Source organism: Macaca fascicularis, chromosome 2 (genome assembly GCF_037993035.2).
Source record: "Macaca fascicularis isolate 582-1 chromosome 2, T2T-MFA8v1.1".
Taxonomy (NCBI): domain Eukaryota; kingdom Metazoa; phylum Chordata; class Mammalia; order Primates; family Cercopithecidae; genus Macaca; species Macaca fascicularis.
Genome location: NC_088376.1, coordinates 948910 through 975676, shown reverse-complemented (window position 1 = coordinate 975676; position 26767 = coordinate 948910). Strand labels below are relative to the sequence as shown.

The 26767-nt window shown below is 42.8% G+C and overlaps 2 protein-coding genes across 50 annotated transcripts in view; one reads left to right on the top strand and one right to left on the bottom strand.

Moving 5' to 3' along the window:
- Positions 1-23761, top strand: part of LRCH3 (leucine rich repeats and calponin homology domain containing 3) — a 101606-nt gene extending 77845 nt beyond the window's left edge. For 9 of the 33 annotated variants that reach the window (XM_074030454.1, XM_074030432.1, XM_074030443.1 and 6 more), the window contains 6 exons: positions 2429-2477; positions 3127-3234; positions 6208-6326; positions 7258-7395; positions 11614-11691; positions 15552-18605. In XM_074030454.1, the coding sequence (XP_073886555.1) occupies positions 2429-2477; positions 3127-3234; positions 6208-6326; positions 7258-7395; positions 11614-11691; positions 15552-15755 (696 nt within the window). In that variant the 3' untranslated portion in view covers positions 15756-18605. Of the gene's footprint in view, positions 1-2184; positions 2478-3126; positions 3235-6207; positions 6327-7257; positions 7396-11613; positions 11692-12162; positions 12791-15551; positions 18606-18774; positions 20891-21068; positions 21262-22471 lie in introns of those variants that run through there. The other 24 variants (XM_074030392.1, XM_074030384.1, XM_074030360.1 and 21 more) reach the window with 9 other exon arrangements.
- A 145-nt stretch (positions 23762-23906) lies between these two features.
- The window catches only part of DRC9 (dynein regulatory complex subunit 9), a 69817-nt gene continuing 66956 nt past the window's right edge, over positions 23907-26767 (bottom strand). For 11 of the 17 annotated variants that reach the window (XM_065539338.1, XM_015444569.3, XM_045387332.2 and 8 more), the window contains one exon: positions 23907-25179. In XM_065539338.1, coding sequence (XP_065395410.1) covers positions 25045-25179 — 135 coding nt within the window. In that variant the 3' untranslated portion in view covers positions 23907-25044. The remainder of the gene's footprint in view (positions 25180-26767) is intronic. The other 6 variants (XM_074030612.1, XM_074030603.1, XM_074030615.1 and 3 more) reach the window with 1 other exon arrangement.

Sequence of the window (26767 nt, the reverse complement as noted above, 5' to 3'; positions counted from 1 at the left end):
AGAAAATTGTCTCCAGGTGAGTCTTAAGAATTTTCTCAATAGATGGCCTTGGTTTATTTATTTATTTATTTTTAGCAGTTAAAATTATTTGTCGTCATTAATGTATCTGACCCAACTCTAAGTAGCGATGTAAGAGTTCTGAAAATATTGAAGCCAATGGTGGGGAAAGCATGGGAGCAGATGTGTATGTTTGTGTTAGTTTTAGGGTCATTATGTCCAGAAATGTGCCTTAGTTGCATCATAAAGTTATAATATATTTAGATTATATTTCAAGACAATTAGATATCAAGGCCTAGAAAACTGTTAATGTTATTCTAGCTTTTTATTTGTTTGTTTGTTTATTTTGAGACAGAGTTTTGCTCTGTCGCCCAGGCTGGAATGCACCATCTCGGCTCACTGCAACCTCCACCTCCGTGTTCAAGTGATTCTCCTCCCAAGTAGCTGGGACTACAGGTGCCCGCCACCATGCCTAGCTAATTTTTTTATTTTTAGTAGAGACGGGGTTTCACCATGTTGGCCAGAACGGTCTTGATCTCTTGACCACGTGATCTGCCCACCTCAGCTCCCAAAATATTGGGATTATATGCGTGACCCATTGCGCCCTCTGGCTTTTCTTAATTGTACTCCCCTGCCAAGTCTTCAACATCTTTAACCCAGTCAACCAACATTTCTTTGTAATTAGCTTAACTACATTTCCCTTTCTTTAGGTAAGCTTTGTAACTGTTTAGCTAGTTCTTCCTTCTTTTTACAGTTCTTTTGGTCAATGAATTGAAAATGTCTTGGACTCAAATACTAGTGTAGAAAATATATCTATCATCTCTTAAACATCTTCTTTCCTAACTGAAATTAGGGAACTGTATTACTTTTTGAAAATATTAAATTTTATTCTCCAGAGAAAAAAGTACTTTAGAAACTATTATGGAGAAATACTATTAGAAAATAAAATGTTGCTTTTTCTTTCTCATATATTTCCCAGTAACATTTTCTGTCTTAGGATGATCATTTTTCATAGTCTTAGGAAGAGCTTGTTAAATAATGGACTGTCTTTATATAAACACGACTAGGCCGGGCATGGTGGCTTATGCCTATAATCCCAGCACTTTGGGAGGTCGAGGCACGTGGATCACCTGAGATCAGGAGTTTGAGACCAGCCTGATCAACATGGAGAAACCCTGTCTCTACTAAAATTACAAAATTAGCTGGGCGTGGGGCACATGCCTGTAATCCCAGCTACTTGGGAGGCTGAGGCAGGAGAATCACTTGAACCTGGGAGGTGGAGATTGTGGTGAGCCGAGATTGCTCCATCGCACTCTAGCCTGGGCAGTGAGAGTGAAACTCCATCTCAAAAAAAAAAAAAAAAAAAGCCGGGCGTGGTGGCTCATGCCTGTAAGCCCAGCATTTTGGGAGGCCGAGGCAGGTGAATCACCTGAGGTCGGGAGTTCTAGAACAGCCTGACTAACATGGAAAAACCCCATCTGTACTAAAAATACAAAAAAATTAGCCAGGCGTGGTGGTGCACGCCTGTGATCCCAGCTACTTGGGAGGCTGAGGCAGGAGAATCACTTGAACCCGAGAGGCAGAGGTTGCGGTTTGCCAAGATTGTGCCGCCTGCACTCCAGCCTGGGCGATAAGAGCAAAACTCCGTCTCAAAATAAAATAAAATAAAATCTTGCTTTTAAAAATACAGAATTAATTCATTTCACCAAATCCTCATTTCTTTTTCTTCTTCTTCTTCTTTTTTTTTTTTTCTTTTTTTTAAAGAGGGGGTCAGGCTAGGCACGGTAGCTCATGCCTATAATCCAGCACTTTGGGAGGCTGAGGCAGGTTCATCACTTGAGCTCAGGAGATTGAGACTAACCTGGCTAACATGGCAAGAGCCTGTCTCTACAAAAAATACAAAACTGGGCATGGTGATATACTCCTGACTACTTGGGAGGCTGAGGTAGAAGGATCACCTGAGCCTAGGAGATCATGCCATTGCACTCTAGCCTGGGTGACAAGAGTGAGACCCTGTCTCAAAAAGAGAGAGAAAGAGAGTGAGTCTCCCTCTGTCACCCAGGCTGGAGTGCAGTGGCGCAGTCATAGCTCACTGCAGCCTTTAATTGCTGGGCTCAAATAATCCTCCCACCTCAGCCTCTACAGGAACACACCACCAGGTCTGACTCATTTTTAAATGTTTTGTAGAGACAGGGTCTTGCTATGTTGCCTCGGCTGGTCTCCTGCTCTCAAGTAATCCTCCCACCTCAGCCTCCAAAAGTACTGGGATTACAGGCACGAGCCACCATACCTGGCCCAAATTCTCATCTCTAGACTTAATCGTGAAGGAGAGTTACCTGTTTTTTGTCTTTTATAATTTCAAAATTACCATAAAAGTAGAAAGTATTTCTTCTTGAGTAACAATTATTGATATATGTCTGTTTCTCCACAGAGTGATGACAGACCTAATACTCTATTAAGTTCACCTACAACAGAAACAGGTAATAGACACAAAGGTGCACTTTACCACATCAAGATTATAATTCTTTATTCTTTTTATTTTAAAAATAATAATAAATAGAGACAAGGCCTTTCTATGTTGACCAGGGTGATCTCAAGCTCCTGGGCTCAAGGTGATCCTCCTGCCTTGTCCTCCCAAAGTGCTGGGATTACAGATGTCAGCCACAGCACCCTGCCAAGATTATAATTTTTTACCAAGATTTTCCTAAATTACTTGTTAGAGAGCTGCGACTGAGATAGAAATCAGATACAGAATTGGAAACCACTGGGGTTTTTTTCCCCCCATTTTTAAATTAAATTGGTTGTTCAGCTCGTCAGCCATTTGATATGAGTAAGTGAACAACAGCTAGCAGGGCCATAGGTCTGCAGGAGACTGTTCAGTACGTTAGCATTCATTCTGCCTGTATTGATACACCAAAAATAACATGACAGTGTAAAATACATACAAGCAGGCCTCCTGCTTTCATGATTACTTTTCTGTACCAGACTTTTCATTATTAAATAGGATTATTTTATATCTTTGCCATGTTTAATTTTATTTTTTACTTGCTACTTTTGTAACTTGTATGTCTGCTATTATATTTTCTTTTCATCTCCTTTAATCTCATTTTACTTTTCATGCTGATTTAGTTCATCATTCCTCTGCATATGCTTTTCCTGCTGCTATCCAGAGAAATCAGCCTCAGCGCCCTGAAAGCTTCCTTTTCCGAGCAGGTGGCAGGGCAGAAGCCAACAAAGGTAGGTGGTAGTGATTTTAAAAGCCAGGGGCGAGGGGAGGTTTGCACAATGACGCTAGCTGTTAAATGGATGCTTTTAAACTTCTACACCAAATTCTCAGCTTGGCAAAAGCATGTGTCTGTGATCTCACTGATATTAAAGCAGGAAAATCTTACCTGAATTTGTTTGGATTAGAAAGTTTCTTAGTAACACCTAAAAGCAGGTTATAGAGTGTTTGAACAAATAAAATGCTGTTTCAAGGCTTTAGAGAATGTTCTTTGTCTTGGTAATGAACTCATTCACATTTTTCTATTGATAAAAGCTGTTTTCTTAAAATAATTTTTTTAAAAAATCTACTTAAAATCTCATGTTCTTTTAGTTAATAATGACAGATTTCTCCCTGGTCCCAAAGAAGTTACCTGGGAGTGGAAACAAACATTTTAAGTCAAAAATAACGACTTTTGTCATGGTGGTGTGTGCCTGTGGTCCCAGCTACCTGGGGGGCTGGCGGGGAGGATTGCTTGAGTCCAGGAGTTCAAGGTTACAGTGAGTTATAGTTAAAAGCACCACTGTTCTCCAGCTTGACCAACAGAGCAAGACTGTGTCTCTTAAAAAAAAAAAAAAACAAAAATAAGGTCAGGCGTGGTGGCTCACGCCTGTAATCCCAGCGCTTTGGGAGGCCGAGGAAGGCAGATCACTTGAGTCAGGAGGCCAACATGGCAAAACCCTGTCTCTACTAAAAATACAAAAATTGGCTGGGCACGCTGGCTCACACCTGTAATCCCAGCGCTTTGGGAGGCCAAGGCGGGCAGATCACATCAGTCAGTTCATGACCAGCCTGGCCAGCATGGTGAAACCCCATCTCTACTGAAAAGATACAAAAATTAGCTGGGCGTGGCAGCAGGAGCCTGTAATTCCAGCTACTCAGGAGGCTGAGGCAGGAGAATCTCTTGAACCTGGGAGCCAGAAGTTGCAGTGGGCCAAGATGGCGCCACTATACTCCAGTCTGGGGGACAGAGTTAAGACCATGTCTCAAAAAAACTGGCCAGGCATGGTGGCAGGCGCCTGTAATCCCAGCTACTTGGGAGGCTGAGGCAGAGAGTCCCTTGAACCCAGGAGGTGGAGGTTGTAGTGAGCTGAGATTGCGCCACTGCACTCCAGCCTGAATGAGTGTGAAACTTATGTCTCAACAAAAATTTAAAAATAGGCGAGGCGTGGCGGCACATGCGTGTAATCCTGGCACTTTGGGAGGTCGAGGTAGGTGGGATCACTTGAGCTCAGGAGTTCGAGACCAGCCTGTGCAACATGGCAAAACCTGTCTCTTAAAAAGAAAAACAAAAAATTGGCTGGGTGCGGTGGCTCATGCCCGTAATCCCAGCACTTTGGGAGGCCAAGGCGGGTGGATCACGAGGTCAGGAGATCGAGACCATCCTGGCTAACACGGTGAAACCCCGTCTCCACTAAAAATACAAAAAAAATTAGCCGGGCGTGGTGTTGGGCGCCTGTAGTCTCAGCTACTCGGAAGGCTGAGGCAGGAGAATGGCATGAAGCTGGGAGGCGGAGCTTGCAGTGAGCCGAGATTGCACAACTGCACTCCAGCGTGGGCAACAGAGTGTGACTCCATCTCAAAAAAATATATATATATACATATTAGGCATGGTGGTGCAGACCTGTAGTCACAGCTACTTGGGGGACTGAGGCGGGAGGAAGGATTGAGCCCAGGAGGTTGAGGCCTGAAGTGAGTCAAGATTGCGCGACTGCACTCCGGCTTAGGTGACAAAGTAAAACCCTGTCTCAAAAAAACCAGAAAAACACAACTTACCTTTAATGTTACCAACAGATGCATTCGCAGTAAGATTTAAAAGTCAAACTACAGATGCACTGCTGGTAAGAGTGTAAGAAAGCATGGAAGACTGTTAACAGTCAGCCTCCGTACCCTCGGATGCTGTATTTATGGATTCGACCAGTCATGGACAGAAAAGTTCAGAAACAAGACAACAATAATAAACAATGCCACAATAAAGAAATAATACAAATTTTGAAATATAGTAACAGTTTGGCATTTACATTATATGAAGTAAGTAATATAGAGATGAGTTAAAGTGTAGTATAAAGGAGGATATGCATAGTTTGTATGCAAACAATACTACATTTTATATGAGTGACTTGAGGATTCACCAAGTTTGTTATGAGAGTGAGGGGCAGTTTCTGGAACCAGTTTCCCCTGGATACTTAGGGATGACTGTGTATCCTATGACCAGCAGTTTTACTTTTGAGAAATATGTACACACGTGTGCCAAAAACATACAAAAATATTCATAGTAGCATTATTCATAAGAGCCGGAAACTGAATGTCCATCAATAGAATGGATAAGTGAATTGTCGTATATTTGTACAACGGAATACCATGTAAGCAATGAAAATGAACAAATTCCTGTATACAGCAACATGGATAAATCTCACAAACATACCATTGTTCAAAGGAAGCCAGAAACAAAAGAACACATACAATACAGCATAATTTATACAAAGTTCAAAAATGAACCAAACCAGTCAGAGTGTTAGAAGTCAGGATGCGGTTTTGAGCACTTTGGGTGCTTGTGGGCAAGGAGCACGGAAGGGGACCCTGGGATTGGTAAGACTGCATTTATAAACCTGATTGTGTTCACTTGGTGAGGAGAATTTATTGAGCACTGTGCTTACGATTTGTTTATTTTTTTGTATGTGTATTAATTTTCAATAAAAACATTTTTAAGTGGCTGTAATCAAACACAAGTAGTTGAGTCAACTGGGTAACGAACATTATGTAGTTTTCTATACTATTCTCTGTTGTGTATATTTGAAAATCTCCATAGTAAAAGCCCTTTTGAAAAGTCAATCCGGAAAGTAGGAAGCAATATAGTGTGCTTGCAGGAAAACTGTGATGAGGCAGATCTGAATGTTTTCCTAGCACTGCCAGTTGCCTTTCTGTCTTACATATTAATATTTTTATAGGTCATGCTTCACCCCTTCCTCCATCTGCTGCACCTACCACTGATTCTGCAGATTCCATAACAAGACAGAATTCAAGACAGAGAGAAGAAGAGCTGGAATTAATAGATCAGCTGCGTAAAGTATGTACATTGCCTTTGATTTATACTTTTTCAGTGTTACTGCTATAGACCATAATCCTGTAATCAGGTCTTGATTTGACACATCATTTTTATTTATTTATTTTTTTAGACGGAGTCTCACTCTGTCACCCAGGCTGGAGTTCAGTGGCGCGATCCTGGGTCACTGCAGCCTGTGCTTCCTGGGTTCCAGCAGTTCTTCTTCCTCAGCCTCCTGAGTAGCTGGAATTATAGGTGCCCATCACTGCACCCAGCTAATTTTTGTATTTTTAGTAGAGAAGGAGTTTCACCATGTTGGCCAGGCTGGTCTTGAACTCCTGACCTCAGGTGATCCACTGACCTTCACCTCCCAAAGTGCTGGGATTCCAGGCATGAGCTTCCGTGCCCGGCTGTAATTTTTAATGGAATCAACAGGTGCCATTGTGTGCCATGTTTTGTGATGAATGTAAAACACTTTACTATTAAGGAAATTCTTTTCAGCGATTTACTTAAAAAATGAGATGGCTTATTCTATAAAGCTCAGTTCCTAGCTCTACTCATTTAAAGTTTTTCCTTTTTTTTCTACTTCATGTTATAAAGAAATATCGTCAGATTAATAATTTATATGTGTGTGCACACATATATAAATACCACACTTACACCTATAGTGAGTGATTGGCTCTTGACTTTTTTGGAATTGAAGGAGAATCTAGTTTTTTTTTTTTAAATCAGAAAGTTGTAAATGAATTTTTGTTGTACTTTGTACCACTATGGCCTGGCTGCCATTCATATATATTAGATCTCCTTAAGTTAGACTTAGGATAGAGGGATGAAATGGATATTGTGGTACTTATTTCCTTTTTATCTTGATTTCTAATTAGATTTCATTGTAACTCCCTTATGTATATGCCAATCATTCTTCAGTTAATGTATTGCGTGGTTTTTGTTCTTTCAGCATATTGAGTACCGGTTGAAAGTGGCTCTGCCTTGTGATCTTGGAGCAGCTCTAACTGATGGTGTTGTTCTTTGCCATTTGGCTAATCATGTGCGACCTCGATCTGTCCCAAGCATTCACGTTCCCTCACCAGCTGTAGTAAGTTGATAATGCTAAAAAGCCTTGGCTATTCATCAGATCATTTGTTAAGCACAGTGGACAGACATTTCTTAAGCACTGTGCTAGATATTAAGGATACAGATACAAAGAGTCCAGTCTCTACCTTCCTGGTCTCCCTTCTACTGGAGAAGAAACAGACATGTATGCAGTGTGATAAATGTTCTAAGAAAGGCATGTACAATGTGTGTTATAGGGATACAAAAACGGGCCACTTAACCCGCCTGGAGAGTTCAGGGGAGCCTTCCCAGAATGGGCAAAATTTGAACTAATTCTTGAAGTTTAAGAAGGAATTTTCCAGCAGAACAGAGAGGGAAGGAGGCCTCCTGGGCATAGGATTTCTAGATTCAGAAGCTAAGGAAAGTTATGGCTTACTTAAGGAATTGGTAAATTGTTCAGAATGGATCATGCACAGGGTTGTAGATAAAAATGGGAAGGGGTAAGGCTAGAGAGGTAAGCTGGGGCTGTGGTACAAAGGTCTTATGAAGCATGTCAAGAAAGTTTACCCTAGTACAGACAATGAGGAAACACTGAATTAAAGAGGGAATACCATGATTATAATTGCAGTTTAGAATGATGAATCTAGGCTGGGCGCGGTGGCTCATGCTTATAATCTTAGCACTTTGGGAGGCCGAGGCAGACGGATTGCTTGAGCCCAGGAGTTTGAGACCAGCCAGGACAATATGGCAAAACCCGTCTCTATCAAAAATACAAAAATTATCTGGGCATGGTGGCACGTGCCTATAGTCCCAGCTACTCAGGAGGCTGATGTGGGAGGATCACTTGAGCCTGGGAGTTCGAGGCTGCAGTGAGCGGTGATTGTGCCAGTGCACTCCAGCCTGGGTGAGAGAGCAAGACCCTGTCTCAAAGAAAAAAAAAAAAAAAAAAAGAATTCTGTGCTAAATGAGAAATGGATAAATTAAAGGTGGTACACTAGAAAGATGCCCAAGCCAGGCTCAGTGGCTCGTGCCTGTAGTCCCAGCTACTTGGGAGTCTGAGGCCTGAGGATCCTATGAGCCCAGGAGTTTGAGACTAGCTTGGGTGCTATAGCAAGATCTTGTTTCTTAAAAGAAAAAGGAAAAGAGGCTGGGTGCAGTGGCTCACGCCTGTAATCCCAGCATTTTGGGAGCCCGAGGCTGGTGGATCACCTGAGGTTAGGGGTTCGAGACCAGCCTGGCCAACATGGTGAAACCCTATCTCTACTAAAAATACAAAATTAGCCAGGAGTGGTTCACACATCTGTAATCGCAGCTACTCGGGAGGCTGAGGCAGGAGAATCACTTGAACCCGGGAGGCGGAGGCTGCAGTGAGCTAGCACGCCACTGCACTATACTCCAGCCTGGGCAAGACAGAGCGAGACTCCGTCTCAAGAAAAAAGAAAAGAAAGATGCCCAATTAAAAGGCTGTTGTATTAGTCCAGGCCAGGAGGATAACAAGCCTGGATTAATAGGGCAGTGAAAGGGAAGATGGTTCAGAGGTAAAATTGCCATGATCTGTGACCAACCTCAGGTGGAAGGTGAGGGAGGAAACGTATTCGAGATAACTGGCAGGTTCTCTGCACTGCTGGTCAGGTCTGGACATCAGTATCAGATGGCAGTCCACAAAAGAACAGGCTTTGGGTTGACACACCTCTCCTCTGTTTTCCTCACGTTTTTATCATGAGAAAGTTTCAACCTTCAGAAAAGTGGAAGGAATCATACAACGAACACTGTTAAAGTCTACACCTAGCTCTGACATTGCTTGCATTTTGCCATACTTGCTTTATGTATCTGTATTTGTATGTGTATTTTAACTACACCATCCAAAACTTACAGATGTCATATACTCTTCCCCCAATGTATTTTAGGGACCTGTCCTAGGCCCCCTTGCTTTTACCCTAGCCTATAGCCAATGACTGACAAGCATGGGGCTGAGCCCTCCTACCTCAAGGAGGGCGTGTCATGTGGTTCACACTTGTGAGCTCCCTGTGGGATCAAGCTGAAGCTGAGAAGGAGACAGGCAGGAGGATTACCTGTGGCCAGGAGTTTAAGACCAGCCTGGGCAATACAGTGACCCTGTCTCTACAAAAAAACTTAAAAAAATTAGGTGTGCACCTACTACTCAGGAGGCTGTGGCAGGAGGATCCCTTGGGCCCAGGAGTTTGAGGCTGCAGTGAGCCACGATCATGCCACTGCAGAACAACCTGGGCAACAGAGCGAGACCCTGACCCTAAAAAAGAAAGAAAGGGCCGGGTGCAGTGGCTCACACTTGTAATCCCAGCACTTTGGGAGGCCGAGGTGGGCGGATCACAAGGTCAAGAGATTGAGACCATCCTGGCCAACATAGTGAAACTGCATCTCTACTAAAAATACAAAAATTAGCTGTGTGTGGTGGTGCACACACACCTGTAGTCCCAGCTACTTGGGAGGCTGAAGCAGGAGAATCACTTGAGTCCAAGAGGTGGAGCTTCCAGTGAGCCAAGATCGCGCCACTGCACTCTAGCCTGGGTGACAGAGCAAGACTCTGTCTCAAAAAAAAAAAAAAAAAAAGAAAGAAAAAGACTGAAAGGAAATGAATCAAGTGTTGTAGTTATATTTACATGATGAACTATGGGTAATTAATTTTTTTGGCTGTTCCTCCAAGTTTTCTTTAGTGCAGGGGTCCCCAACCCCTGGGCCACAAATGGGTACCAGTCTGTGGCCTGTTAGGAACTGGGCCGCACAGCAGGAGGTGAGCAGTGGGCCAGTGAGCAAAGCTTCATCTGTATTTACAGCCTCTCCCCATTACTCACATCACCGCCTGGGCTCTGCCTCCCGTCAGATCAGCAGCAGTGTTAGATTCTTGGAGCATGAAGGCTGGTGTGAACTGTGCATGCGAGGAAGGGATCTAGGTCACGTGCCCCTTATGAGAATCTAATCCCCGATGATCTATCACTGTCTCCTGTCACCCCCAGATGGGACTATGTAGTTACAGGTGAACAACCCAGGGCTCCCACTGACTACATTATGGTAGATTTCATTATGTATGATTATTTCATTATATATTGTAATGTAACAATAGACATAAAATACACAACGAATGTAATGTGCTTGAATCATCCTGAAACCATCCCCCAACTCCATCCCTGTCCATGGAAAAATCATCTTCCATGAAACCAGTCCCTGGTGCCAAAAAGGTTGAGGACTGCTGCTTTAGTGTTACATTGTTTTAAAATGGAAAAAAAATTTTTTTTATTCTTTCGAAGTTTTTCTATTTAGTACTTGCCTTACAAAATCAAAGCCAATTTCTAAAGTGTGAGGTGACAAGCTACTGCCCACAAGCCAGCACTTATTGTTGTAAATAAAGTTTCATTGGAACCCAGCCACACTTTCTTGTTTGCATATTGTCTATAGTTGCTTTCAAGCTCCTAGCAGAATTGAGTGGTTGCAACAGTTCTCTCTTTTTTTTTTTTTTTTTTTTTTTGAGACGGAGTTTCCCTCTTGTTGCCCAGGCTGGAGTGCAGTGGCACGATCTCGGCTCACCACAACCTCTGCCTCCCGGGTTCCCGGGTTCAAGCAATTCTTGTGCCTCAGCCTCCCGAGTAGCTGGGATTACACGTGCCCACCTCCACACCCAGCTAATTTTTGTATTATTGGTAGAGACGGGGTCTCTCCTTGATCGTCAGACTAGTCTCAAACTCCCAACCTCAGGTGATCCGCCCGCCTTGGCCTCCCAAAGTACTGGGATTACAGGCCTGAGCCACTGCATCCGGCGTTGCAACAGTTCTTGTGGCCTTCAAAACTAACGTTTATTATCTGATCCTTTAAAGAAAAGTGTGCCGACCCCCTAGTCTACAGCACTGAGAGTTACGAAGCGATTGCCAAGGGTATTTTTAAAGTTAGCAAATATTTTTTATGTTGCTAGCAGGCTGGGCCTGTAGCTCATGCCTCTGATCCTAGCACTTTGGGAGGCTGAGGCAGGCAGATTGCTTGAACTCAGAAATTCAAGACCAGCCTGGGCAATGTGGTGAAACCCTGTCTGTACAGAAATTACCCAGGTATGACGGCTTGCAGCTACAGCCAGCTACTTGGGAGGCTAAGGTGGGAGGATCACCTGAGCCCGAGAGGTCAAGGACACAGTGAGCCAAGCTTGCGCCACTGCACTCCAGACTGGGTGACAGAGCGAGACCCTGTCCCAAAAACAAAACTTCTCTAGTAACACATTTTCTTTTCCTCATTTCAGCCTAAATTAACAATGGCGAAATGCAGGCGAAATGTGGAGAATTTCCTAGAAGCTTGCAGAAAAATTGGTGTACCTCAGGTAATAAATTTATCATTTTTTATGTTGCCTAAATAGACTTGGTTGTGCTAAAATTTTAGAAATGCAAATCTCTAAAATCTTACAGGACTAGCTCTGAGCTAAGTCGATCCTAATTAACATGACTTTGGGTTACAAGAGTCAGTATACTTTTGAACAGTTTTCCTTAATTATTTCCAAGGACCACACAAAGAAATTATAAATGTATAAATTGAAATAATTATAAGTAATTTAGAGTAATTATTCTATTTTCCTAAACTTTCCCACTTGCTATTTGACAACTAAATACATCCTTCAAAAACTCAGTCTATCCCAGATGGAGAGTGCTGCAGCCGGCCTCGGTGTTCTGACCTTTGCTTTGATACTTTTTAAAATGTTTTAGACTCCAGAAATGTTGAAAAGACAGCCTAGCGTTCCTTTGTATACTTCACTTATTTCTTCTAATGTTAACTAACACCTGATATACAACCTTAGGACAGTGGTTCAGATTAAGTAACGCGAGAACAGCACGACTAACTGAATGACAGGAGCACGACTAACTGAATGACGGGAGCACGACTAACTGAATGACGGGAGCACAGTAGGAGCATGACTAACTGAATGACGGGAGCACGACTAACTGAATGACGGGAGCACAGTAGGAGCACGACTAACTGAATGACGGGAGCACGACTAACTGAATGACGGGAGCACAGTAGGAGCACGACTAACTGAATGACGGGAGCATGACTAACTGAATGACGGGAGCACGACTAACTGAATGACGGGAGCACAACTAACTGAATGACGGGCTTCACTCGGATCCATCGGCTCTTCCATGAAGCTCATTCTTTGGAGCCTGGCTTGCAACAAACAGGCTGTCTCTGAGCTGTTGTCCTGCTGTGAGGATTAGTTGCCTCCAGCTCAGTTATAACTTTATTGCCCTTTAATATTACCGATAGTTAAATTTATTTATAGATGTGATTAAGGGAAGTAAACTTGATATACTCTTAATCAATAACCCCTTTAAAAAGCAATTATAGTAAACCAACGAAGCATTATACTACTAAGGAATATTACATGGTATAAAGACAAATTTAAAGAAATAAACAACTTGGTGCCGTGCGATACTTTTTCATTAACCACGACCATTACAAGTCTTGTTAACATTTTGTCTATAGCATGAAGGAGGAAAACATGACTCTTTTCTATCACCTTCTAATTAGGTCTCAGTAACTCAGGGGTGGCCCCGGGGCTCAGCAGCAGCTCCACCATTTCTCTCAGAGTTTAGATCCTGTTCCTGTCGCTTTCATGACAGTGATTCTCTTTACGCATTTCACCACACCTCTTTCTAACTAACCAGGAGTTAGAAAGGCCTCAGCGTCACTTGTCCAAAGAGTGACCTTCTCTTTCAGCTCTTTCACGTGTTACAAAGTGAAAGAGCGAGCGCCCAGCTCCACAGAGCATCTGCATCAGCCAGCAGGATTCCCAGGGTGGTTTTTCTCTTATGAAGGTAGATCATCATTCTACTATTTATTTTTTACTTTTTTCTTTTGCTGTTTTTTCTTTTTAAAAACTGAATTGTAATAGAATGGAAATTTACATAAAGTGGTAGTTAGCAAAGACCTTTTTGATTCCTATGGACAAATTCAAAGCAAAATTTTCATGTTTATGTTATGTTGTTTGATAAAGGCTCCTCTTTTAGAACAGACCTTTTTAAATATTTTGAGAGCACTGAATACGGCTTCTGAAGAAACAACATACGTTCTTTTAAACAAGTTTGTTCTAATAGTGCACATTAGCCTCCAGTTCTTCCCTTCTGCTTCCTGAAGAGGTTCCTGCTACACAAACATCTAGTGTCTGCTCTAGTTCCCTGCCAGAGTCTTTAAACAAAGAGAGTATGGCATGGGTTGGTGCAGAATGGGAACTGCGAAATTGATAGGAGAGTGCTGAATATGGCCCCGCTCAGACAAGTCATGTTGACCCAACCAATGTCAAAACCTGTTAAAAGTACTGTTTACCAGCGATTACAGTCATTGTACCTGTCCACTGGTATGCCGTGGGTGACCATGTTTATTATGGGCCAGCTTGCCCCTGTTCCTACCAGAGCTGTGCTGTTGGAAGGCAAGTACAGAGAAAAAAAAATACAGTTTTAAAAGACTGAGTCTTTTTCCAGAGTGGTTAGACTGAGGTTTTGAGGCATCCTCCCTCCCTCTCCCTCCACAAAGAGGAAGTGGACATTCCTCATAGGCTGCCCCTTCCTTCTCCCCTTCCGCCTTCCGCCCTCCACCCAGGTCCCCACCACAACCACTGCCAGTTTTAGATGGGTTCCTACTATGCTGCTACTGCTGCTGAAAAATTAATCATTTGTCTAGAACAAAGCGAAAGAAAATGAATAAACGCACAAACTCATAGGTTCAAGCTCGCCTTCTCAGGTCCCACTGCCAAAGGAAGAGAAGAAACTTCTACCTTCCCTTCTTCCTTTTCCTCCTGTGCTTCTGGTCATTCTGGCCTTTACTTAAACATCCCCATTTTGCTCTGTGTGACTTGAAAATTGGGAAGGTAATAATGATCACTTTTGAAAATGTAAAACAGAAAACAGTATTATAAGTATTTTGTCAGATTCTATACCCAGATGAGATATATAAAGACAAATAATTTCCTTTCTCTGTATAACTTTTAAAGTGTTATACAAGTTAAAGTATAAAGGACAAGGCAATTATTAAAAACCTCTGATGACATTGGGCATATGGGTATTTGCTTTATTTTTATGCTTTTATTAAATATGCTACATTCAAAAAAACCATAATGGGTGATTAAAAACTTATATCTGAGTCCAGTATCTGTTGTCCCAGAGTTGTTATGTTATGTGTTAAAGGATGTCTCCCTGTTGTCAAGTCCACTGATGTTTGTATTTATTTAGTGAATTTTGCAATCTGTAAAATGGAGGGTTTGGATGATCTCTGAGGCCCTTACCAGCTCTATGTTCATTTCGAACACATTCTTGAGCTGGACTTGGTTACAATAGACACCCCCTGATTTTTAGAGGAATGCCAAGTCATTGAATGCGTTTGGCTTCTAGGCAGTAAACTGCACCCAGATCATGAGGCTTTCCTCAGTCTTTGAACCTTTTTGATGTACCTGGCTTTCTCCGAAAGCGCCCCTCACCTCAGCCCCTGCAGTTTTTGTCCTTGCTTTCTGACCTCCTTTGTTTTAATAGAGGAGAATGAGTCAGGAGAGACGTTGCTTCCCACACACCTCACTACTCTCAGGCCTCACACGACCCTAAACCAACATCCACTTCTGTGTATTGTATTGGTGTTTTTTTTTTTTTTTTTGATGGAGTCTCGCTCTGTCACCCAGGCTGGAGTGCAGTGGTGCGATCTCAGCTCACGGCAAGCTCCGCCTCCCGGGTTCACGCCATTCTCCTGCCTCAGCCTCCCGAGTAGCTGGGACTACAGGCGCCGCTACCACGCCCAGCTCACTTTCTGTATTTTTAGTAGAGACGAGGTTTCACCGTGTTAGCCAGGATGGTCTCGATCTCTTGACTTCGTAATCCGCCCACCTCAGCCTCCCAAAGTGCTGGGATTATAGGCGTGAGTCACCGCGCCCAGCCTGTGTATTGTATTCGTAATGTTCAGACTAGTCACCAACACGCAAATTTTATTCTGCTATTTAGTAGTAAGATCAAGCTCAGCATATAGAAGATTCTTTGTAGTTTGGGTTTTCAGCGTTTTATTTTTGTTCCTCAAGGTAAAAATGTTACAGGATGTGTATATGTGAATATGACTGAGATGATCATATTGAATTCTATACTCAGATCTGCATTTCTGATCCACTGACTTTGTTTTTCTGTTTTCCTTTCCTGCTTACACTTTGGACAGGACAATCTTTGTTCCCCTTCCGACATCCTTCAGCTAAACCTCAGCGTTAAAAGAACTGTTGAAACACTACTTTCTCTTGGGGCACACTCAGAAGAATCCAGTTTTGTCTGTCTCTCTATCCAGCTTCTGGGTTTTGTGGCATTTTACTGTACTGTCATGTTAACTCTCTGTATGCTTTATTACTGGCTCTTCCCCTCTAGCTGAAAGATTGCACTCCGGTGACTTTCCACCTCATTCCTGTGCTGGGTAAAGGAGGTTTGTTTGTCATTCAGAATTATTTATATAAGTGCTTTTTCTCCCTGCTGGCCCTCAAAGAGCTCACCGGTAAAGGAGACAAATCCTTTCCTTACATTTGCAGATGTGCAGCCCGTCACTCCTACACGAAAAGTTCTTTATACATAAGCCACAAACCACACACCTTCACAATACCAAACAGAAAATATTGATTTCTTATATAGACATCACTTAGTACAAAATATTAATTTCTTTTATAGACAAAACTTAGCATGAAGTTCTCTGGCGTGAACTTGTCGCATTAGCAGACATTTTGCTGACAAAGAGTAAAAGACCAGCATCTTTTTCTCCTGGCCATCCGCCCGTTCTCCTGGCCTGTGGCCTTGTTTCTCTTCCCATAAACGAATATTCTCCTGGCCTGTGGCCTTGTTTCTCTTCCCATAAACGAATATTCTCCTGGCCTGTGGCCTTGTTTCTCTTCCCATAAACGAATATGACAGGTAGAGCTTTATTTCCAAGTCACACAGTACAACCCCCATCTGGCCATTTTTCCATGTCTCAGCACAAGTGTTGACATTGTGGAGTGACTGAGCCTTTTCAGCAGCTGCTCATGAGGAAGATCATCGTGCCTTTTCTGGTTCTGGCAGGACCCGGTCACTTAGATTTCTGCTTTGAACTGTGTCCGGAAACCCTGAATCCCCCCTTGGTGGGTAGGCACAGGTCCGTCTAAGCATTTGCGGTCTGGACGTTTGGAAGGTATTGGCCGTCGTTTTAATAATTTTAGTTTGGTCAGAATGTTCAGTTTAAAGATCACGTGGATTTCCTAGACTGCTATTCTGAGCCCAATCCATACGTTGCACGTGGTGCACACGAGCAGATGGGCTGGAGCTGGCCTCTCAGGGTGGGCACCTGGCCAGATTGACTGTGTTTGTTATGTGTAACTGAGACTCACTCCCAGCATTCTGTTTAAAATTGGAATTTATGTGATTTCTAACCTTCTTAATAGTGAAACTGTAGCAGGAGAAGTAGTAGGGCAGCAGTCCCTGTTCTGTACTCAAGGCAGTGAATACTGTCTGGTTCTTTCTGAATGCTTAGCGTTTAGCTGCTAGACATTAATGCTGGAAACTACTTTATAATTGTGGTTAGATTCTAATTTCATAAGTTGTGTTTCTGAATATTCAGGAAACTTCTGAACTGTGTTAACAAAATTGGGATAAAGAATGAACTCAAGTAGGAGGAGAGATTGTGAGGAGCACGACATGCAGTTGTAGAATTCAGCCTGAGAGGCTCATTGCTTTGGTTTTCTTCCATATGGAATGGGACAGCTATTTTCACAGGTGAAAAGACTGTTCACTGTTAATGCTCAAACACTAAACACTGTGATGATGAAAACTTCAGTTTTCTGTGTTAGTAGGTGCCTTTCAGACTTTGGGGAGCTGGGTTGGTTTTATTTTTAAGATGTCTCAGAGTTGGAACACCTGTTAAAAAACACACACAGGCTCTCATGGTTTAGGGGCTGTAATTGTACATTCTCTTGAGAACACACAGCACTCCCTCTAGCCCAGCTGGAAGGTAAGTGTGCTCTAGAAAGCATAGGCTTCCGAGTGTAAACACCAGGCCGCACAGGTCCTAGGGCGCCACTGAGCGGAAGAGATCAGGGAATCAGCCTTGGAGAAAGCATGTCTCTTCCAACAGCAAAACAAAACACTCGGCAGGTTCATTTTAAAAATAATTTATCTAGACGTGCAGTTGCACTCAGTATTTCTACAAAGTTGCTAGTTTTATTAGATCAAAAGATTACAGTTACCTCATTTTATCAAGATAAGTATTAAATAAAAAGTAAGCACAAGTACCAGTAACTGCCTCAAAAATAAATACTTGTTATATATTTTATTGTAACTGGTTTTATAAAATTTCGTAGTAATGTCGTCTCAATGAAAAGCAAAAAAAAAAAAAAAAAAACTAGTCTTCTTTAACAAACATGTGTAATCTTTTTTTAGTGGAACCAGAATTCTATATTCTGTTCTTTGTAAGAGCAATCTCTTTTCTTTCTGAATATTTACTCTTAACAGAAAGCCAGTGATAAGTGCTGTTCTTAAGATTTGCCTTTTTCTCTCACAAGAAAGGATTAACCTAACAAATTAATGATGCGCACACACTCGATGTATTACTTAACTTCCTTAAGCAAACATTGTAAACACTTTATAGATGTTGGTAATCAACATATTCCTGCCTAAGCTTAGGTAGTAGTTCCCTGGAATAATTCAGGCTGTTAAATACCAGGATATTAAATACTTTACATTTTCAAATACTATTTCTTTTTAATTCTGTAATTCAGATTTTTAATTCAGACAGGCCCTTCCATGAATTATTCAAATTAGGGGGAAGTTTCTCAAACACATCTAAATCTCAAGAGCTCAGGATACACTGAGTTTCTTGCCCTGCCTGGCCTGGGAACCCTGGTTTTCATAGTCAGGATTATCATGCAGACAGTGTAGAACTCATGCAGGCTGAGTTATGTTTTCAAACTATCTTGCATTCCTGTGGTAGGGAACTTACAAAGTGCTTTCTGCTAAAGTGTAAATCTTTCAGTCTTGAGCCATCTGGTAGCGTGGAATTGTTTTTCTATTTTTCACATTTCCTATTTTATAGATCTGCACTGGCCTTTTATTCATCAGAGAATAAAGGATGTTGCTTTCACACTGCAGTACTGTTTTTCCTCTGCTGTATGTATAAATATACGCTACTTGTCAATTTCCCAATTTTGAAAATGATCTGTATGTACTTTTAGTTGTATAAATAAAGTGACAGTGAGCGTCAGTCACCATCTGTATCTCACTCAGATTTCCACTGAGGTCGGTGTCCCAGGTACTACATTTTCCTATCTTCATTGATTATTATGAAGGGGAGAAGTGCTTGCTTTTTCCTTTCAGTTCTGTGAAACTCATTGATTTTCTTTTTGTTTGTGTGTTGCGTTGTCCCATTTCAGGAGCAATTATGTTTGCCTCTCCACATTTTAGAAGAGAAAGGTTTGAGCCAGGTTGCAGTGACGGTCCAGGCTCTCCTGGAACTTGCCCCACCCAAGCAACAGCAGCACCAGTTATCTGCTGTTTAAGGATTCCCAAGACCTTGGGCCATTGGCCTGGCCAAAACAAGGAACAGGACAACGTGATTGCTGCTGCCAGCTGTCTGCTTAAACAAAGCTCTTATGTGTTCTCAGAAGGGACTGTTTCCATGATTCCTAACAGGAATATTTTGCATCATTTCTCCATTTTAGGGGAGGTTATATCCATTTCCATTGAATTTTTTTACAAAGACACCATTGGTTTTCCCAGATGAAACTTCTTTCGTTACTGAAAACCCGACACCTGACCTGGCTGTGTTTTCCTGGAGAGCAGGCTCATTTCACACACCAGAAAGCACATCTTCTGCGTTAGGCACAAGCATGCTGTGCCGTTGTTTTTACCTGCTCTCAAGACAGCTGGTCTGCTGGTTTCTAAACTTGGTTGTTCGTTAGAATCTCCTGGAGTGTTTGTTAAAATACAGATTCACATTCAGGAGGTCTGGGGTAAGGCCTAGGAATCTGCATTTTCAACAACCATTGCACATGTTTTTGTTTGAGAAGGAGTTCCGTTCGGTCACCAGGCTGGAGTGCAGTGGCGCGATCTCGGCTCACTGCAACCTCCGCCTCCCGGGCTCAAGCGATTCTCTTGCCTCAGCCTCCCGAGTAGCTGGGACAACAGGTGCCCACCACCACGCCCAGCTACTTTTTTTGTATTTTTAGTAGAGATGGGGTTTTGCCATGCTGGCCAGACTGGTCTCAAACTCCTGACTGCAAGTGATCCACCCGCCTCGGCCTCCCAAAGTGCTGGGATTACAGGCGTGGCCACTGCGCCTGCCCGAAACCACTGTTCAAAGCTAGATATTTGTATGTTTGGTGGGGGAGGGTAATGGCCCCACTGCATTTTTTCACCCACATTTAAAATGAAAAGCTGTATTATGAGGAGCTGGACTATTCTGTCAAAGACAAAACAAAAATAATATAGAAGGCCTAGATTTTGCATAGTCTTTTTTTTTAAGAGTTGGGGTCTCGCTGTGTTGCCCAGGCTGGTCTGAAACTCCTGGGCTCAAGTGATCCTCCTGCCTCGGCCTTCCAAAGTGCTGAGATGACTGGAGTGAGCCACTGGGCCTGGCCCAAATTTTGCATAGTAAAACAGTGAAACAGATACAGTTGTATTTAAGGTCAGTCTTCTAGGCCTCCCTTCAACTCCAGTCCATCATAGAAGATGGTTCTATGTCATCCTGTTATCTAGACATTAGAAACAAGCCCTGTAGACACAGGTTCCAAATCCTTAAGCTGATAGCACACTGCTGTGCATCGCCTGCTTTGGTCTCACTGAGCCTCCCTCCCCACCCTCCTCACCCTCCTCACGCTGCTCCGCGGACACCTGGGCCTGCAGACACGTTGCAGTCACAGCACATACACTTCGAGCTCGGGAAAGCCTAGTTTCTTATATTTCTTTCAGGTAACTGCCAGTTTCTGTGGCTGAATTAAAGCACTTACGGCATCTTAAAAACAACTTCCTAGCTGTGTGTGGTGGCTCATGCCTGTAATCTCAGCACTTTGGGAGGCTGAAGTGGGCAGATCACCTGAAGTTGGGAGTTTGAGAACAGCCTGACCAACATGGAGAAACCTTGTCTCTACTAGAAATACAAAATTAGCCAGGTGTGGTGGCTCGTGCCTGTAATCCCAGCTACTCGGGAGGCTGAGGCAGGAGAATCACTTGAACCCAGGAGGCAGAGGTTGTAGTGAGCCGAGATCGTGCCATCGCACCCCAGCCTGGGCAACAAAAGCAAAACTCCGTCTCAAAAAAAAAAAAAAAAAAAAGCGCCCCATCTGGCTCCACCACTAGTGCCTTTATATACTCAATTATGGGTGGAGGAAAAGGGCCCAAGGGCTCTCAACACCACACAGGAGCTTTTCTTCCAGTTTCAGCTAGTTGGGTTTTCCTTCCCCTGCATTTTGAACCCCTCTTAGTTGTTGGTGATATATTCTGGTGTTCACTGCCTTTGTAAAACAAGTAAATAAAGTAAGTGGAAGATACTAGTTATGTATTTTGTTTCTGTAGTTGTTAACTGTTTTGGATTTTCTTTACCAATGCATCCATTTGGACATAATGTTATTCCTCTTTTTATCAGGTAAATGTAGCATCTAAAAGTAGCTTTGGATCAAATCATGTTGAGTACCTGGTCAAAGTAATGTTTTCTTCCTTGTTCTTGCAGAGAAACAGATTCATCAGAACATTACCACTTGACCAGGTTTAAAATTGTGTAACGGCCTGGGCGCGGTAGCTCACGCCTGTAATCCCAGCACTTTGGGAGGCCGAGGCAGGAGGATCACTTGAGCCCAGGATTTTGAGAGCAGCCTGGGCAACATAGCAAGACCCTGTCCCCCAAAAATTGAAAAAAAAAGAAAGCCAGGCATGGTGACACATGCCTGTACTCCCAGCTACTCAGGAGGCTGAGGTGGGAGGATCACTTGAGCCTGGGAGGTCGAAGCTACAGTGAGTCATGGCTGCACCACTGCACTCCAGCCTGGGCAACAGAGTGAGACCCCATCTCAAAATAAATTGTATAACTTACAACATCTAAGTCAATGCCCAATCTTATAGAATGAAAGTAAAATGTCTTTATGTAAGTGCTTAGAGCCAGACCTCATTATATTTACAGTTCCCGACAGACCCACTGACCCTTATATAACTTTAGAATTTAGCTGTGTGTATTTTTAAACTGTATTTGTCAGCATTAAGCCTCAGTATAGTCTCCAAATTATATGCCACCAGACATGGCACTCAGCAAATGACAGGATTATTTTTAACATATGTAGGCCAGCCTGGCCAACATGGTGAAACCCCATCTCTACTAAAAATACAAAAATTGGCCGGGCGCGGTGGCTCAAGCCTGTAATCCCAGCACTTTGGGAGGCCGAGGCAGGCGGATCACAAGGTCAGGAGATCGAGACCACAGTGAAACCCCGTCTCTACTAAAAATACAAAAAATTAGCCGGGCGCGGTGGCGGGCGCCTGTAGTCCCAGCTACTCAGGAGGCTGAGGCAGGAGAATGGCGTGAACCCAGGAGGCGGAGCTTGCAGTGAGCCGAGATCGCGCCACTGCACTCCAGCCTGGGCAACAGCGTGAGACTCCGTCTCAAAAAAAAAAAAACAAAAAAAACCAAAAATTAGCTGGGCGTGGTGGCAGACGCCTGTAATCCAGTGACTCAGGAGGCTGAGGCAGGAGAATCGCTTCAACCTGGAAGGCGAAGGTTGCAGTGAGCCGAGATCGCACCACTGCCCTCCAGCCTGGGTGACAGAGCGAGACTCCTGTCTCCAGAAAAAAAAAAAAAAAACCCACAAAATCAAAAACATACTATGCAAGAAATAATTCTAGAAGATGTTACATAATGAAATACTTGCCATGTTTGCAAGTAATTTTCCCATAGGAATAAATGGAAATTTCAGCTTATTTCAAATTTTGCACATATTATGAAACCTTATTAATGTATTTTTATCAAACTAAATGAGATTTGTATTTGAATTGTTAGTAAAAACTGGGTGCAGTTTTGGCTGATAATTGAAGGAAAAATATCAAATACATTGAATTTTTTTTTTTTTTTCCAAATTTTTTCAGACCCTCTGCAGAGGTATGAAGGTATGAATTTCTTTTTGGTGTCAAGATGCAAAAACAAATCATGGTGCTTTTGTTGGGAGAATTTTGTATTCAGTATTTTGTATGTACCTTTTTAAAAAAAATTGGAAAGCACAATTTGGTTTAACATTTAGCTTCGCTTGACTCCAGTGTAAGATGAAGATGACCTTGTAACGGCTCCCCTGACCTGAAGCAGAGCCCTTCCTATCACTGACACTGTTGGAGGCTGAGAGCCCCCCAGCAGAGCCCTTCCCGTCACTGACAGTGTCGGCAGCTGAGAGCCGCCCCAGCAGAGCCCTTCCCATCACTGACAGTGTCAGTGGCTGACAGCACCCCCAGCAGAGCCCTTCCCATCACTGACAGTGTCGGAGGGCTGAGAGCTGCCCCAGCAGAGCCCTTCCCATCACTGACGGTGTCAGTGGCTGAGAACCGCCCCAGCAGAGCCCTTCCCGTCACTGACAGTGTCAGCGGCTGAGAGCCCCCACAGCAGAGCCCTTCCCATCACTGACAGTGTCAGCGGCTGAGAGCCCCCGCAGCAGAGCCCTTCCCATCACTGACAGTGTCAGCGGCTGAGAGCCGCCCCAGCAGAGCCCTTCCCATCACAGTGTCGGCAGCTCAGAGCCGCCCCAGCAGAGCCCTTCCCATCACGGACAGTGTCGGCAGCTGAGAGCCCCCCTGAGCAGAGCCCTTGCCACCTACAGAGATTTTCTGTCAGGAGTTTCCCACAATTTCAGACTGGTAATCTGTGTTTAGCACTCCAGTGTTCTCTTGTAAAAATAGCCAGGTCTGGAAACGACCCATGGGAAGAGGGGCCTTTGTATTCTGCTAGAACACAGAGCATAGTAGTAGATCACTTTCCTGAAGAGCTTTTTAAAATACAGCTAATCTAGGAGTTTGCAATTTTTCTTACTTTCTACAGCTCAGCAGTGACTAATGATGTGTGACTATGCTGACAAGTTTGATGAATTTGTAAAAACTAAGCACTTAAATGGTTGTAGAAATGAAAACATGGATATTCAGAAGCCTTTCTATATACACAGTGCAGTGAGATGGTTTACAGCAAATTCTGTTTTATTTCTGAAAATGTTGTAAACATGTAATTAGTGAAAGATTTTGTAAAACATTGTCCTATGTTTGTATGTCTGTAAATATATTGCATAAGTTCTAAGTATAAATATGTCAGTATCATGTATGTTATTTTAAATTGCCTGTATGCCACTTTATATGTTGACATTAAAATCAAAGCCAACACTTCAGTGGCATGTAATAAAAGCTGACTGGAGAGTGTTCATACCTGAGGTGTGATTCCCTTGGCAAAGGTGAATTAAGGAAAGGGCATCTCCTTTCCAGAAGGAGTGTTAGTGGAAACGGGGCTTCAGGACAGGCTTTTGAGATCAAGTTGATTTTCTTAAGGAAGTACAGATATCAAGACTGCTTTATTTGGAGTTAGGTAGATAGAAGGCTTAATTCATGAAATGTATGTGATACATTAGGACAACTTTTCTCTTGGAAACCTTTAGCATCACAAGGCATTGTTTTGACTCATCACGGCAAGCATGATCTGGTGGACTCATTTTTTTCTAGAAGAGGGAGAGTGACAGCTTTCCTATTTGCCAGGCACAGGTTAGGTATTTTCACACACCTTATTTCTTTTCATCTTAACACTCCATAAAGTGGGGACTGTTGAGTAAGCAAAGCAGGTATTGGCCCTAGTGTTTCACTTGTCAAAAATATATCCAAACCAGCCTTCCAGAGAACCTGTGTCCCATCTTTACAGTTTGTAAAGCTGTATATCCTAACATCCTATTTCTAGCTTGTATTTATAATTTGTATCCCTGTTTCCTAGAAAAGTTGCTGAAGCAGCTTATAACTGGTTATGTGTTCCATGCCATTTTCACCCCAATAAAAACACCAGAGTGACGATAAATCTAAAAGGCAGGCAGAACCAACATTTATTAAAACTTTACTGTGTATATATTATGCTGGACAGCTAACATCATCATCTTGTAATTCCTACTGAATACTTTTGCTCATAAGAGTTTTTTTCACTACACATTGGGTAAAATCAGAATCAGACATTACAGGAATTACTGAAGTTTTCATGCATCACTGTAAGCCAATGAACTGCTTTGTTCACTGAGAAAAAGAAACAATGAATCTTCACAGGACTACCAGAAACTCTTCCCAGCAAGATGAGGAAGCCCTAAGTCAATGGTATAATCCTAAATCAGGGTTTGAAAACCCAGGTAACAGGCAGAGTGAAATTAACAGGCCAAGAGCAATTAACAGGCCCAATGAAATTATCAGGCCTAGTGAAATCAGGCAGAGTGAAATTAACAGGCCAAGAGCAATTAACAGGCCCAATGAAATTATCAGACCTAGTGAAATCAGGCAGAGTGAAATTAACAGGCAGAGTGAAATCAGGCTTCCCTGGGAAAGTCTCAATAGGAAACAACCTGTAGATGAGTCATCTTTGATGGTACCAGGTGTTTCTTAACTCTCTCAAGTCCTTCCCACCTCCAGAATACCAGAGGAAAAGACAGAAGATAACTTGGTCACTTCTTCTTGCCTCTCCTCTTGTCCTTGCCTTTGCCTTTTCCTTTTGAATCCTTGCTATCAACTTTGTCTTTAGGCATCTTGAAACCACCAATTTCTCTCCGTATCATAGTGCCCCGCCACCAGGCCTGGAGCTGGAAGAGATAAAGGGAGTGAGTACAACGTATTGTGTGCCTGACAAGCTGCATTCTTTCCACATAAAGGGACTGTTGAATAAAGTAACTTCTGTCTGACAAACAGTCTCTCTCCAGGACATGGAAGTAGCCAGGGACGTAATCACTATAGCGATGCTCTCCTGTTGTGCAGGACCCGGAACTTAAGCTATGGACTCAAGAGTGAAGTTCTCAAGGAGTAAAAATCAAAGGAATCGGATTTGGCCTATTTTTTCTTCACCCTTAGAAATCTGACTTCCTTATACTGCTTTCCTTGAAGAAAGTCCAGGTTCCCCATACCTAACAGCTATTTGAACCAAAAAGAATGTTAGTTACCTGGGCCAAGGGCAAAAGCAAATGGCCAATAACGCACAGATAATGCCAGGTGCGGTGGCTCATGCCTGTAATCCCAGCACTTTAGGAGGCTGAGGTGGGCAGATCACTTTGAGCTCAAGGGTTCAAGACCAGCCTGGGCAACATGACAAGCCCCTATCTCTACAAAAATACAAAAAAGAAAAAAAAAATTAGCCAGGCCTGGCGGCTTGTGCCTATAGTCCCAGCTGTTTGGGAGGCTGAGGCGGGAGGATCTCTTGAGCCCGGGAAGCAGAGGTTGTAGTGAGCAGAGATTACACCACTGCACTCCAGCCTGAGTGACAAAGTGAGATCCTGTCTCAAAAGGAAAAAAAAAGCACAGATAAGTCTAGATGAGTCTTATAGGCTTGTGCATTTCATATCTTCAGTGATTGCTGAAAAGATCAATTGTCCTAGCACTTTTAAAAAGATTCAGATAAGCTTTCTTGAATATCTTAGTTTTTAAATAACAGTTGTTCTCAATACAGTCTCCACTGCTTTAAAGTCAGACTAAACCCTAAAGACTGGAAGCAAATCCACTAGTGAAAAGAAAGCAAACATGCTCCTCAGCTCATTCTTAACATGTCTGTTGTAAATTCAGGAATACTGACAAGTTTTATGGGGAAACGCCATTGAAACTGGATTAATTCTTGCTATTTACACATCTGACTCCTTATGGAAAACTCAACTTTGGGTTTGGATACCTGTGCAGAATGTAAATATAAAACTTTTAGTTCACCCCTAATATACAACCCAAACTACGGTTTACCCACTAGGGTCTCAGCCTGCAGAGAGAAGGGCTGTCCTCCAGACAGTTTCCATCCAGCTGATGCTGCTTTCAGTTTTTGCTTACAAGTATTTCACGTGATCTGTGACCTGCCAGTTTCATCATCACTGATATACACAAGTTCATATAAAACTAAAATATCTCTATTTTTTTCTAACTTGCTGCTTATCCTCCCCACCTAAGCAGATAGTCTGGGCTGATGGATAAGCAGGATTTTAAGAAGTAGGAGGATATTAAAAGGAATCATTCTGTCAAGAGCTGGTTTTGGTTAGACATAGTATTCTTTTTTTTTTTTTTTTTTTTTTTTTTTTTTTGAGACGGAGTCTCGCTCTGCCGCCCACGCTGGAGTGCAGTGGCCAGATCTCAGCTCACTGCAAGCTCCGCCTCCCAGGTTCACGCCATTCTCCTGCCTCAGCCTCCCGAGTAGCTGGG